At 46.6% G+C, this 14,987-nt stretch overlaps 1 protein-coding gene across 1 annotated transcript in view; it reads left to right on the top strand.

The window, feature by feature from the left end:
- Positions 1–14,987, top strand: part of QRICH2 (glutamine rich 2) — a 47,541-nt gene that overhangs the window by 17,915 nt on the left and 14,639 nt on the right. Inside the window, exons 7-13 of the mRNA XM_054976314.1 lie at positions 719–825; positions 3,564–3,678; positions 4,854–5,105; positions 7,986–8,108; positions 8,294–8,368; positions 9,120–9,284; positions 10,905–11,026. Of these exons, the coding sequence (XP_054832289.1) occupies positions 719–825; positions 3,564–3,678; positions 4,854–5,105; positions 7,986–8,108; positions 8,294–8,368; positions 9,120–9,284; positions 10,905–11,026 (959 nt within the window). The remainder of the gene's footprint in view (positions 1–718; positions 826–3,563; positions 3,679–4,853; positions 5,106–7,985; positions 8,109–8,293; positions 8,369–9,119; positions 9,285–10,904; positions 11,027–14,987) is intronic.

Below are 14,987 nucleotides of genomic sequence, written 5' to 3'. Positions count from 1 at the left end.
CATATTTTGATTTTTCTCTGCCATCCCCTTTCCTCTTCAGCCACATTCCCTCTCTCGCCCTACTACCTTTCCCTCCCAAAGGTACATCCATCCCAGACTAATTCATTGTGATTCTCTGATTGCAATGTACAAAACAAAAAGAATGAGTTTGGGAGAGGGAGGGGAGCTGGAATGTGGTATGAACCATTCATGATGCGATCTGACGTTTATCAAATCCACTTTCCTTTGGGCTATCCTGGGTCATACTCTCCTATTTTTATCCTGAGATTTTAGATATAGGCTGAGTTAATAATTCAGTCAGATGAATAAAATAAGGCATCATCAGAGGCCATTGAGTTAGAATGGCTATCTAACTTGTCTAGACTTAGCTTGATCTCACTTTCCCCTGATGTCATTTCCTTTTGTCCCCCTTCCTGGTTCTTGATTTATTGCTACTTTTTGATCTAATTTGGCCTGGTTTCAACCATGTAGCATATCCATTGGTACTTCAATATACTAAGAATTTATGATGCCCCTCTAACATCCATTTAAAATTCCTAGAGAAAAAATGTATTAAATATAACTGTCATACATGTGGGTATTAATCCCTAGTAGTCATTACCTGCTACAGAGAGAAATATGTTCCTATACTTCAAAGGACAGATCAACATGTTGACTCAAGTTCTTGAAAGACAACTGTGAATTTTGAGCTCCTCCTCCTTTCCAATTGTGATTCTAGTTAGACAAGATTCAGAGAATCGTTGAAGGAGAACTGGCAGCAATGCCAAGCCCAGAGGTGCCAGTGGAGGGAGCTGGTCAGATCAACATGCAGATAGGTTATCTCAGGTAAAACTAGGAAGATGAAGTAGATAAGAGGGGAAATCCAGTCAGCTTCATTGGTTAACAAAGTCGATTTGTGGTGATAGATGCCATCCAAATGAATGTTGCATGTGTGAGAGTAAAAATGACGGGGGGGGGGTCCCCAGCAAAATACATTTTTATCAATATTAATATTTTACATGTTTTTTCTTTATCAAGAGAAAATGACCTCTTAACACATTTAAAGTATTCATGTGCATGCATTGGACACTTCTAAAATATCCAAGAAGGCTCTTAGCTGTCCTCCAGGTAACAGGTGCTGATTTTTTAAAAAATCCATGCAATGTTTCAGAAAGGTAGCTGAAAAGGGACAAAGACTGGTGTAGCCATCCAAAAATAGTTTGATTGTTAAGAAAGGCCTGTGCTGTGTTGGAAAAGTCATAGTGTGACAGGACTGAGGGCAAACTTGAGACAGAGCTGCAACTATTTCAAAAGTCTGACATTGCAATTCCAAGTCCTTTCTCCTATCCCTTAGCCCTGTGGACCCAACCTATTACCCTGCAAGTCGTGTTTTGGGAGCCTCTGGCAAGACATTTTCTAGTAGGCTCCTTCCTAGGCACTGCCATGGTTCAAACAGAGAGGCAAACAGACAGCAACTGCTGCTCCTAGTCCCCATTGCTTTTCATCCACTGGCCCTGGTGAACGAGAATCTGCTGTCACCACTGGGACAGCAGGTGCTCTTCACCGGCCTGTCCAGCTGGACTGGAGGGGGGCTACAGCAACTGCTTGCTCAGGCATGTGAGAGAACAGTGGTATGCAACAGCCACTGCTGCTTGCCCTATGATTGTCTGGCAGAAGAGGAGGAACCACTGACTCTACCTGTGGCAGTGGTTTCCATGGCAAAAAAGAGAGGAGGGTTGGATAGGCTCAATCTGTCTGGAAGGGCACAGGCCTTCCGGGCAGGGCTGTATTATTCATAAGACTGATTAGGCTGAAGCCTAGGGGTCCTACTGGGGCCTGTCAGGGTTTTTTTTGCTGAGGCATACCCTCACATAAATAACAATTAATTGATTCTCTTATATATCCTCTGTTAATAAGATAATTAACTACTTCCCATTTTGGCCCGTTTAGGCCTGGATCGGGGCCTAAACGGACGGGACCAGGTCAGTGCCAGGAGGGGGAGGCTTCCCCCACCCAGCACCGACCCTATCCGGCTGGTTTTGACCCCTGTTTGGGCTGTTTTGGCCACAATCCAGGCCGAAACTGGCCCAAAATGGCCAAAAATGGCCATTTTGGGCCTGTTTTGGCTCTAATCAGGGCCTAAACGGCTGGGATCAGGTTGGTGCTGGGCAGGGGAGTATTCCCCTACCTGGCACTGATCCAATCCAGGCCGTTTCAGCCCCAACCCAGGTCGTTTCGGCCCCAATCCAGGCCTAAATGGCCCAAATTTTTTCAAAGTCAGGTGGGCAAGGCCACCTGACTGTTGGGGAAATTACCGGAACGGCGTTCCAGTGTGTTCCCCCCTCCAAATGAACCCTGAGCAAGTCAAAGGAAACCCACAACTGTTACCAGGAATGGCTCCTTGCAAGGTGGGGGGGGAATTAGCGGCAAGGAGGAAGGCTATATGAGAGGGTTAACAGTGGGATACTCCAGCAATTTTTACAGGGTCCCCTCCCCAAGGAAGCAGACGAGATTTATGGTCTTGAATTAAAGGGGGATTTTTATTAACAGGAGAAAATACACACACACAAGAATCAATGCACAAGCATACAAGATGCCTAGGAAAAGCAGGGATGAAAGTGGAATAGATTTGAGGGATTTTGGGCAATAATTAGCTATCCAGAGAGTAGAGCAGTCCATGGAGAAATAGGGCTTCAAATGTCTAATGTCCTCAACCAGGAGAGAGTCTTAGGGAAAGTGACCCTAAGGGTACAGCACTCGGATCCAGGAAAGCGTGCACAGTTTGAATGGGGCAAGAGCCCTGATTCTTATATGGCAAAACATGTCCTGAGGCTGGAGAGCCCCCTCAGTCGTTGGGACAAAGAATGTAAAGGTCATCTCCTGGGAATGACAGAGGTTTGATTACCTTTGATTGCTGCTGCCTGGGTGTAACTAAAAAGTATGATTGTTCTCTTCTGGTGTATGACAGAGAAACGGTCGCTAATTAATGTCCCCGAAGCTGGGCTGATGAATTTAGATCTTGATTATATGTTCCCAGAGAGAAATTAGAAACTTATCAGAGCAGATTGATGGCCTCAATTTTAGGATAAGATTCCATCACAGAAGGAGGGTATATTGGAATGTGCTAACTGGGGGGAGACACAGCAAGAACCTTTCTGGTCACAGCTGCACATCTGTAGCAGGAGGGGCAGTAAGCTAATCACTCCCAGTCTTCGGCATTTGCATTGGCATTCCATTCATGCCTTTCACTCCCAGGCTGGATTCAGCAACGCTTTGCTCAGCCGGCTGGAATTTCCCTGATGCAGATCAGGCTGCATTAATTAATTTTTACATCACAGGCTGTATTAAACATGGCGGAGGCTGGGGCTGACTGCTCACACAACCCCTGGGGGACAGTCCAGGCAAGTGGGATGATGAGATGCATTGAAGCATCTGCTGGGCTGATTTTAGCAAGTTACCCCCACGACACCCCGGAAGTGCATTGGAAAGCCAGCGAGCAGACAAAAGACACCCACTCGCTCGCTCACAAATGATTTCTCCTCTTTGATGCATAACTCTTCTCTGTTGTTGGCTTTGCGGTACAGAGCAACAGTGCAGGATATAGAGAAAGAACTAAAGGAGCTGAGAGATAAGCAGGATAAGGGGAAAGAGACACTGGAGCAGTCGGTGACTGACACTGGCCTCTACCTACAAGAACAGGTCAGCAGGAGGGATTAAGACAAGCAAAGGCTGTTGGCAATGCTCTTCATTCCCGGCTACCCAGAATCCCCCTTGGCCATTCATTCCACTCTCCCCTCATTTCAACACCAAGCCAATTCTCTTATTTGGGACGTCTTTCAGAAATGAAGAGGCTGGTGTGTTAAACAGTTTCTTACTCAAATGTTTTTATATTCTTTGGGGGCTATTAGATTTGTATGGCATTTTATATTGCCTGCTTTTAATTATTGGTTAGCTGCCTTGAATACTACAGCAGAAAAGCAGGCTATAAATGGTTTAAATAAGTAAATGCTGGTAGTCATTTAAATAAATAAACATGGTTTGGGTCATTTGCCCATTCATTGTAAGAGGCATCGTGCCCATGAATGGTGCATGCCTACACTGTCAAAGACAAGCCCTGACATGGGGCAAGTAAGCCTAGTGAGGAATATGATTGTCCAAATTTCCTTAAGTTGGCCTGTCTACCTTGCAGATAGTACCAAACACCAGTGAGGACTAGTATCAATAATACTGTCTGTTTTATTAGCTTGTCAGACCCACTTAACTCCCCAGAATGTGCATGTGAGCTGATAATTTTTTTAAAGGAGCTGAAAAATGTGTCGTACTTACGGGCCCACCTGGTGTCAATCCCACTTCTCTTTCCCAGAACAAGGGCACACAACCATGTTGCCAGTACTAAAAAAAGTCAGTTCGCACAGGTTGTATTTGGACCCCCTCCCCTCTCTGTCATACAGTTGGACAGGAGCTGCAAGTTCCCACAGACACGGTGCCTAATTGGGATCACAACCACATCACACGGGAAAGAAGGGTTCGAGCCACCCCCGCTCCATTTTCCCAACCTGAAATGGTTCTGGGGCACTATTTGCTCCCTTCCCCCCATTACAACTCCCGTCCTCTTCCCTCAATTTATTGCTAAATGGGAGGGAGCAGAATGTGATCCCATCAGTGGTATAAAAGGAGCAGTACTATTTTTACACACACACCCCACGCCATTTTACATAAAGAGGACAACCAAGATTCTCATGGAATCCAAGTTCTCCATAAGAAAAGCCCGATTCTGCTTCCCTCTTCCCAGGTTCCGGTGAACATAGAGGCATTCTGCTGTCAGACTCCCTTTCTATAACCAAACTCCTCCTTCTCTCCTCACTTGCCCACAGTTAGACAAGCTTAGATCGGTCATAGAGAACATGATGGCTTCTTCGTCCACCTTGCTGTCCATGAGCATGCCCCCTACGCCGGAACCTGGGTTGGCTGAGGTCCAGCAGGGCACATGCGCAGCTTGCAGCTTAGATGTCAGTGAGAAGGTTAGCCAGCTGTTCAAGCGCTATGAGCAACTACAGGACTCGATAAACAAATTCATGTTGAGGCAGGCAGAAGGCAAAGCAGCCAAGAAACCCAAGGAGCGCCAGGTAAGGCCAACACTAACCTTGCTCAGTTGACCTCAAGCTTCCAACCTATCTCAGGACAGAGAAATCCCCAGTAGTATGTAGCATGGGTGGAAGAATTGTGGCCTAGTTTGATATTAATGGGGAAGGCTTGAAGATGGATTGTGATCAATACAGGCAGCTTCAGCAGCTTTACATCTAGACTTAACTGCTTGGGCCCCATGTATTTCTGCAGATGGAACAATTTCCAGCTGTGGAAATGCTCCATTTTGAGCCAGAAATTTTGAATGAAGCACCGAGAGAAAGGGGGAGGAAGGTGGGAAGAGTGATGGGAGTGACAAGCACAGTGCACATGCTGTGTTGATGCCTGACCTCCATGTAATTGCCAGCTGCTGACATCTAAATGCAGCCTTTGACGGAGAAGCCACCAAGCTGTAGCTCTGAAAGAGATCAGAAGATCATGCAATTCAGCCTGCTGGCCTAATGCATACTAATGGAGGAAATAAACGAACACCCTTAGACAATTGTAGATTTCCCCATTTTACTAGTAGTCTGAGAAATAACTCAAGGCATTTAAATGTGGTGATCATAGAAATAAAAGTGTATTTAGCAATAAGCCTTGATACAGTCAATTTGGTAACTGAATGCATACAGGAAAGCATCAGCAGCACTTGTATTTTATACCTTTCAGCCAACATAGAAAAGATAGTATACAGTTCGTAAGATTTCATACAGTTCTGTAAACAAACAGCCAATTCTTACAAACAATTAAGTTGAAGTATATGATCTTCTAAACAGTGTAAATTGACACGTTATAGCCAGGAACTGAAAGGAACACAGTAAGAATAACATTCTTGGATGGCACCGTTAATTTCAAAACATAACTGACCGGAGCTAAATATCTCCAGATATAAACAATTTTTATCCTTCAGGGTATAATGAAAGTAAACTTGCTGTTTTTTTTCTTATGGCCTCTAAGTTAAAAAGGTACAATAAAAATGCAAAACATAGGGTGTAGAAGGATTTTCTCACAAGCTTTGAGCAGTCTACATAAATGAGTTTGAATTGGGAAAAGGGGGGCTACCCCAGAATTCCCTAACACATACGTTGTCCTCCCATCCTTGCATGCAAGTTTCCTGTCTCTCATCTCCCCCTACTCTACCCCTCATTGCTGTCCTCCTGTTCCAAAAAGGTGCTAAGTCTGTGGTACATTCAGACTTTCCCGAGGTGCCAGCCCTCAGGGATCAGTGTTCTAGGAATAGATGCAGAGGAGTTAGCTGTGTTAGTCTGTAGTAGCAAAATCAAAAAGAGTCCAATAGCACCTTTAAGACTAACCAACTTTTTTGTAGCATAAGCTTTCGAGAATTACAGTTCTCTTCGTCAGATCTGACGAAGAGAACTGTGATTCTCGAAAGCTTATGCTTTCGAGAATCATGTGTCATTTGCATCATCACAGTGTTAACTTTGTATGCCTCTTGTTCTTTGTAAGGCTGTTTCTTCTCTTTCTCCTGTTGCCAGGCTTCAATGGGATTCTGTAGGATTTAAGCAGCCTATCTGAGTGCAGGACTGCATCCCCAAGCCCCAAATAATACTGAATTGATGCAGTGGTGTTGAGGCCAAGAACCTTGTCTGCTTTGCTGTTCTATTGTTTAACTACATGGCCTTCTGTCTCCACTTTGATTTCAAAGAGCTGTAGGAATCGGGACAGCAGTTAGTTAGGTTTGTGGAAAATGAGAAACATCTTTGAGGCAACTGAGCCAGCGTTTGCCTGAAGTGTTCCTCTGTGTTTTCTACTAGGCCATCACGGGAACTGGATGGTCTGATGGCTTTTTCTAATGTGGCCTAGCTTTCAAAAGATGGAGAGTTAATCATGGTACTTCTGTATTTGAACATCACAAAGAGCAATCGGTTCAAGCCTGAAATCCTTGGGGCCACGTGCTCCCTTCTCCCCTTCCATGCTGAGCCAAGACTGAAGACTTCCTGCTTTAGGTCATCTTCAGTTTAACCCCAATTTGTTGTGATTTTCAGCTTTGAGCGGTTCAACATATTCTTTTCCTTGCCCACAAAATGAGTTTCTCAATCAGGGGAGGGAGTATGTCTGTGACCCTTGACTTTGAGGCCCTTTCAACATTACCGTATGAGATCTGTTCTGGATCTACTGGGATTCATCTGCATGGGCAGGCAATGGTCCCATGGGTCCTTATTTATTTATTTATTTATATTCCGCCCTTCCCACACCCGAAGGCTCAGGGCAGAATATATCATGGAATCATCACCCTGCGGCGAAGAGTGTGTGCCAACTATATGGAAAAAGCTTATGTGACCCCATGAAAATGATTGGGTCAGTCAACCATCATGGAAAACTGCTCCCGTATGGTCAGGATAATATTAAACAGTCCTTCTCATAAGGAAGACAATATTGTTACAATGGCTAGATATGAACATGTAAACTGTGAAGCTGCCTTATGGAAAGTCAGGCCATGGTCCATCTTTTTAGTATTCCTCCTGTAATTGGCAGGAAATCTCCAAAGGTTTCTTTCCCATCACTTGATATTCTTTTTAACTGGAGATGGGCCCTTTTGCCTGCAAAGCAGGTGCCCTGCTACTGCTCAACAAACCATCTGAAAGAATAATTGATCCTGCCCATATTCTTTCTCTGGGTGTAATGCATCAGAAACTTCTCGCTGAAATAAATGGGAATTGTGCAGTAACAAACTCTTGCTGTTTTTTCTTCAAGACAGTGTCCAAGAAACCCCTTGCACATTAGGAAGGAACTCATCCATTTGCCAATCCCAACTTCCTAAGATCAAAGATTTAAGATGTCTTAAGTAGGAACTAGGGGCCATAGATTGGCCATCACTATATCATTTGAAACCTTCACTGATTTATTGGCTCTACAAACAGGAGGAAGAGATGCTCAGCAACATCCAAAGTACCATCCTGCAAGTTCAGGAAGACTGTGAGAAGCTGAATGCTACGACGGGCACTCTCATAGACGATCATCACCAGAAGCAGAAAGAAATCAGTGTAGGTGGTCTTGTAGCAAAGTTAGCAGAGTGACATCAGATGAAGGGGATCCTCTTGGAAGCTGCCATGAGCATTCCAGGTCTCGGTGCTGGATGACCATATGCTTAAGCAGGCCATCTGCAGACTGTGATGGAATCTGAGGCTGTGTTGTCAGTAACTAAGTTTGGTCTCTTTGTTCTTTAAAGATGTTGTTCAAGTCCCTGGAGAAGTTACAAAAAGATAAAGCTGACAAAGACTGCATCGTTACGGAGTTTGATGTGGTAAGGAGTTGAACTGGGTGTCCGATCGTAGTTGGTTACATCAAGCCAGGGAGAAGGCCACATGTATATTTATTTTTATTTATCTTCCTTCATTTATATCTTGCCTTTTTCCTCAATGGGGGCCCAAAGAGGCTCACATCATTCCTTTCTCCTCTTTTTTCCTCAGAACAACCCTTTGAGGTAGGTTAGGTGTCAAGTATGTGACTGGCCCAAGGCCACCCAGAAAGTTTCCATGGCAGAGCAGAGAACTGAACCTGGGCCTCCCAGATGCTAGTCCATCGCTCTAGCTACTACGCCACACTGGCTATACTGGATTCTGCTCCCGGCTCCATAGCTGATCTGACAGTATCTGTGAAAAGTTTGCTTCCTCTTCCTTCAATTCTTTTTTGCACAAGGGAAATGATTTGGTGTAGTGGTTAAGTGTGGCAGGACTTTAATCTAGAGAACCAAGTTTGATTCCCCACTCCTCCACTTGAAACCGGCTGGGTGACCTTGGGTCAGTCACAGCTATTCTAGAGCTCTTTCAGCCTCACCCACCTCACAGGGTGATTGTTGTAGGGATAACATACTTTGTAAACCGCTCTGAGTGGGCGTTAAGTTGTCTTGAAGGGTGGTATATAAACCAAATATTATGTTGTTATTCTTACCTTCCTTGCGGGGGAGCTGGGAAAATTGAAAACTACACCTACTGGAGGGAATCATTTCCAGACCAACCCAAAGATCTTACTCCATCTTTTGATCCCCTTTTCAGAAAGCAGATAAGTCTGCGCTAGCCGCGAAGGTCAGCCGCACCCAGTTTGATGCCACCACAGAGCAGTTGCATAAGATGATGCAAGAACTGCTAAACAAGATGGCTGGGCAAGAGCAAGACTGGCAGAAAATGCTGGACAAACTCTTGATAGAAATGGACTCCAAGGTAAGCAAGGCGTGCTGCCGCCTCAGCAGTTAGTCCCAGCAGCCTGGCCAATCAAGCAAGTATAATTATAATTAAGGCCAGACCAAGCAACAGGAAGGAAAAACGGATTTTCTTCCATTTTAAACCCGTCTGTCCTACTACTCCTGTCACAGCTGGGTGAGGCCCAGGGAAGCTCTCTGTAGGCTGCCACCAGTCTGGTACAAGTTTCCTCGGAAGGGCTCTGAACACCCAACTGACCCCTTTGGTTTACTTTTTCCCAGTAGAATTGATTTATTATGTGACTGAATGAGGTGTGAGGAACCAGGCAGAATAATAAAGAACTTTATTAAAAAGGTGTATTAGCAACTTGTGTTCAAAACCTTTTAAAGTAAAAGGCTGATGAACAAACAAAACTATAACACCCTAACACGCCTAACTAGACTGTACTTAACTGTCTCCTGGTGACTGGCTTCCAGTTGTCTCACCCCTTCTGGACGAGGGATCACTCCGTCTGCAGCAGCCTCTCCTCAACTCTGCTCCCTAGGAGTGAATACCCTCCTTCTGTGATGAGGCCTTTTATCCCTCCTCTCAGGCACCGTACCTCTATTTTCCTATTGGTGCAATTTTCCCTCAGACTCCCTTACCCAATCACAGGGGCCTAAGGGAACCTGGGAAATGTAGGCTCTGCAGTCACTTTAGTGCAGGCTTCCCCAGAGCTACTAGGCCCAGGCTCATAACACTCCCACCCCCCAACCCCCAGAAGCAATTTATGTTCACCAGCACACAATAGCAGAGGGCCTTTCAGAACAGAGCAGAATTGCAAGGGGTTGGTGGGTTACAAACATTGTGATGCAGCATTGAATTCTCATTTGTGGCTGCAGCCTGTGCAAGGAAGGAAGGAAGGATAGCGCATGTTCCAAAATGGCAGGCAAGTTTTCTTTTTCCTTTGGCAAAACTCTGCTTACCTTATTTCTGCCACATCCCACCCTCACTGCACATGTAGACATTCCCAACATACCAGGCCATACCATACCATAGAATCTGGCAGGTGCTGCCAAACCAAATTCTGCTCTTCCCATGCTGCTTTCAGCCCTCCGGCTTCTCCAAGTTCATGCAGCTGCTGTACCTAAGAGAGGCCTCAGAGCAGCAGCGGATGAAATCTGGGAAGCCATTCTTCAAAAGAACGCTCTGTACTTCCATTCCCATGTTCTTGGCCTTGGGGCCATACATTATGTCATCCATCACACATGGACTTTGGCTCATAAACCTTGGCCAGCATTTGCATGCTCTGTCAGGTGCTGTTGCATATGTGGAGGTGAGAAGGCAGATACACAGCCTTCCTATCATCTTGCTGCATGCCACATTATGGAGCATGAAGCTGAGCAAGATGGAAGGAAGTTTTAAGCTTCCTTCCATCTTGGAATATTCTGCTTCCATGTGTTGTGATGCAAAGTTAAGGGCTATATGCAGCACAGCTTGCCAGGAATTTTAGAGACATCCATTGCTGGAAGCAGGAGAGGCACACTTTCCTCTCTCCCTGAAACTAGTTTAACTGGATGCCTAGTGACTATTAATCCAGCTTTAGTCTCAGTGGCCTGGAGATACAGTCGTCTTCTGTCTTCTTGCATCCTATCTTCACAGCTGGACCGCTTAGAACTGGATCCGTTCCGAAAGCAGCTGGAGGAGCGATGGAAAGACATCCGCAGACAGCTAAAGGAGAGGGTACCCCAAGATGAAGGAGATGAAGCTGCTGGAATCCGGAGGTAAGAAGACCTGGAGATGTGTTGTTCAAGAGATCATAACATCAATGGGCAGACTTTTTTGGTGACATCCATCAGCATGGGTTTCTCTCAACATCCTTTTCACAGTTGTCATTGTTAAAAATGTCACAATATAAGTCACAATGCGCAGCGCCTAAATCAAAACTCCCTTGATTTAAAGAACATATTCTTTAATCCCCAACACCTTCAGATAAGTATCTAGGCGGTCTCTGAGACGACTAGAGCGAGTGTGGAGGCGGGGGTGCGAGGAAGAGGCAAGAACATCTTATAGGACATTTATGAAAGCCTATGAGGTGGCAGTGAAAGCAGCAAAGAGGGATTTCTTTGCTGCTTCCATTGCGTCCGCTGGCTCACGCCCGGCTCAATTATTTCGAACAGTTCGGTCCTTGGTCTCCCTCTCTCAGGGAGACCACCAAATTCTTAATTCAACTATTGGCTGCAAGGCTTTTGCGAGCTATTTTGCGGGCAAAACCTTGTCCCTTCGCCGTGGCCTGCCACCCACTGTTGATACAGTAAGGGAACTGGAGACCCCTTGGCCATCTTCTGGGTCCGTATTAGACCATTTCAGGCTGCTCTCTCAGGACGATGTTGACAGGATCCTGCAGGGGATGAGGCCAACCACCTGTCCTCTGGACCCCTGCCCATCCTGGCTGGTGAAGGCCAGCTCGGAGGGGCTACGGGACCATTTGGAGGCCATTGTTAACATCTCCCTGAGCTCTGGGGTTTTTCCAGGAGCGTTAAAGGAGGCGGTAGTGCGGCCCCTCCTGAAAAAAACATCTTTGGACCCCACCGACCCGTCCAGTTACCGCCCAGTGTCGAACCTCCCGTTCCTGGGCAAGGTGATTGAGTGGGCGGTGGCGGTACAACTGCAGGAATTCCTGAATGATGCTCTAGTCCTGGACCCATTCCAGTCTGGCTTCCGTCCTGGTCATGGGACGGAGACAGCCTTGGTTGCCCTCACAGACGACCTTCGCAGGCATCTGGATCGAGGCGGGTCAGCGCTGCTTGTGTTACTCGATCTCACAGCAGCGTTTGACACGGTTGACTATGATTTGTTGGCCAGCCGCCTTGCCGACGTGGGGATTAGGGGGAAAGCCTTACAGTGGCTGGTCTCCTTTCTCCAGGGTCGGGGACAGAGGGTGGCGCTTGGGGGAGATCTATCGCCCCGTCACCCTTTGGTGTGCGGGGTTCCCCAAGGGGCGATACTCTCCCCGATGTTATTTAACATCTATATGCGCCCCCTCACCCAGTTGGTGCGGAGGTTTGGGCTGGGTTGTCATCAATACGTGGATGACACCCAACTCTTTCTGTTGATGGACGGCCGGCCAGACATGGCCCCAGACAATCTGGCCAGAGCTTTGGAGGCTGTGACGGCATGGTTGAAACAGAGCAGGCTGAAATTGAACCCAGTGAAGACGGAGGTCCTGCAGCTGGGACGGGGGCTGCCAGATGTTGGGATCCAGCTCCCTGCCCTGGATGGGACACCACTGGCAACTTTGCCAGTGGTAAAGAGTCTGGGTGTGCTCCTGGATGCCTCCCTGTCGATGGAGGCCCAGGTCACGGCGGTTGCCAAGTCTGCATTTTTCCATCTTCGTCAGATCAGGCAACTTGCCCCCTACCTGACGCCCCAGGACCTGGCTACAGTGATCCATGCAACGGTCACCTCCAGGCTAGATTACTGTAACTCACTCTACGCTGGGCTACCCCTGGGCCTGATCCGGAAACTACAATTGGTCCAGAATGCGGCGGCACGGGTCCTGACTGGTATACCTTACCAGTCACACATCACACCTGTTCTGCGCCAGCTGCACTGGCTTCCGGTTGAATTCCGAATCAGGTTCAAAGTGTTGGTTCTTACCTTTAAAGCCCTGAGCGGGTTGGGACCGGCATATCTTCGGGACTGCCCCTCCCTGTACGTTCCCCGGAGATCGCTTCGATCAGCGAATAAATATTTACTTGTGGTCCCCGGCCCTAAGGAAGCCCGCCTGGCTTCAACCAGGGCCAGGGCCTTTTCAGTCCTGGCCCCAGCCTGGTGGAACGCTCTGTCAATGGAAACCCGGGCCCAGGGGGACATATTATCGTTCCACCGGGCCTGTAAGACAGAGCTGTTCCGCCAGGCATTCGGTGATTGAAGGGGGCGGTGCCATGTCGGTCTCCCACCTTTGGGGTGGGGGAGGGTTCTCCCCACCACTGCACTTTGTTAATTTGTTTTATTGTTTGTATATTGATTTTAGTTCTTGTTTTTATCGATTTTAACTGTTCACCGCCCAGAGCCCCTGGGGATGGGCGGTATATAAATTGAAATATAAATAAAAAAATAAATCTTACAGTGCAATACTAAACAGAGTCACGCCCTTGAAAAGCCACTGAAGCCAGTGGGCTTAGGGTCGCACTGTCAATTAACCACGCTGGGAAAGATCTCATTTTGAGGTGCAGGAGAGCCAGTGCTGGGCAGTCCTAATGTTGCTGACCTTCAACCCATTGAGCCAAACTCGAATGAGGTGGCTCTGTGGATCTAGTCTGGGTGCTTAAAGGGAAGGCCTTTGTTGTCAAGATCAGGACTGTAGCTTGCACCATGGCTCACTAGGGTTGCCAGCTCCAAATTGGGAAATTCCTGGAGATCTAGGGGTGAAACCTGGAGAAACCTGGAGAAAGAGGGGTTTGGGGAGCGAAAGGACCTTGGCAGGGCACAATTCCATAGAGTCCACCCCCCAAAGTAGCCATTTTCTCCAGGTGAACTGATCTCTGTGGCCTGGAGACCAGTTGTGATTCCAGGAGATCTCCAGCCACTACCTGGAGGCTGGCAACCCTAGCTCACACTTTGAGGGGGAGTATCACTGCATTCATAGCTGGCCTTTTCCCCATCATGGAACTCAATGCAGGAGGTTCCTGGGTGGAGATCTTTCATCCAGATCCCATCCTGCTCAGCTTCAGCAAAGCTGCTGCACCATCTACCTTCCAAACTGATCCCCCGTTGCCTCAGCAACCCTTATACTGGCTGGGGGGAGATAGAGATACCAGCCCATTCTCTTGGCTATCCCGATCCCAGGATTCACTGTTCTCCAGGCTCCTGGTACTTGCTTTTTCACAATGGGAATGATGAGTTCTGCTCCAACCCTGGGGCAGTGTATGCTTATCAGCAAGGTTTCTGTCTCTTTCAGCTTTGATTTTCTCACCTGCTTGTGTTTCATAAGTGTTTTTGCTCCCTTCAGCCTAACTTGTCATTCCTAATGCAAAGTGTGTGCACACTTCTTGGGTTAAAAAGCACATTGTGTCTTCTGCTCCATTATTAACTCCTTACCTAGTGCCATGCCATTAGGTTGCCTAGAAGCCTCTCCATTCAGACTAGAAATAGTTCTGAAAATGGGAATGTGCACACAGAAAAAAATAGCTTTAAAACACTAGAAGTAATTTCTTCTGTAATGCTATTATTGCTGTTGTTATTTAAATGTATGTTACATTACCATTCAAAGAGCACTCTAACCAATCTGCAATAAACATCAAACATTAGATTAAACATTCATGAAAACAAGAATCACAACAGTATTGTGAAGAATAAAAGAGCATTTGCAAGTCAACAGGTGGCAATATTAATGAATACCTTCAAAAATATTGCAATGACAACCAAAACAGGACAAAAAGGGAGATTTTCCTAGGCAAGATAGTCCACAAAAATGGGGATCACCAGCAAAAAGGCCCTGCTCTGTGTCTTTGCAAATCTTTAGTTAGCATTGTGCTCATGCTAGTCCTGTTTCTACAGCATTCAAGTGTTACAGGTACAAGCATGGTAGGAGTAGGGTGAAGCCTGACTATGGCCTGTTTGCTCCTTTAAAAACTAGGGTGCACATACTTCATACCTGCAAATGGGGTGTACACATCCTCCAAAGAAAGAAAGGAGTAAGAATGGTTTTGAAATTGTTGGGCGTTGCTGGAGGGGGAAACG

Source organism: Eublepharis macularius, chromosome 4 (assembly GCF_028583425.1).
Source record: "Eublepharis macularius isolate TG4126 chromosome 4, MPM_Emac_v1.0, whole genome shotgun sequence".
In the NCBI taxonomy this organism is placed as follows: domain Eukaryota; kingdom Metazoa; phylum Chordata; class Lepidosauria; order Squamata; family Eublepharidae; genus Eublepharis; species Eublepharis macularius.
This window is presented reverse-complemented; position numbering and strand designations above follow the sequence as displayed.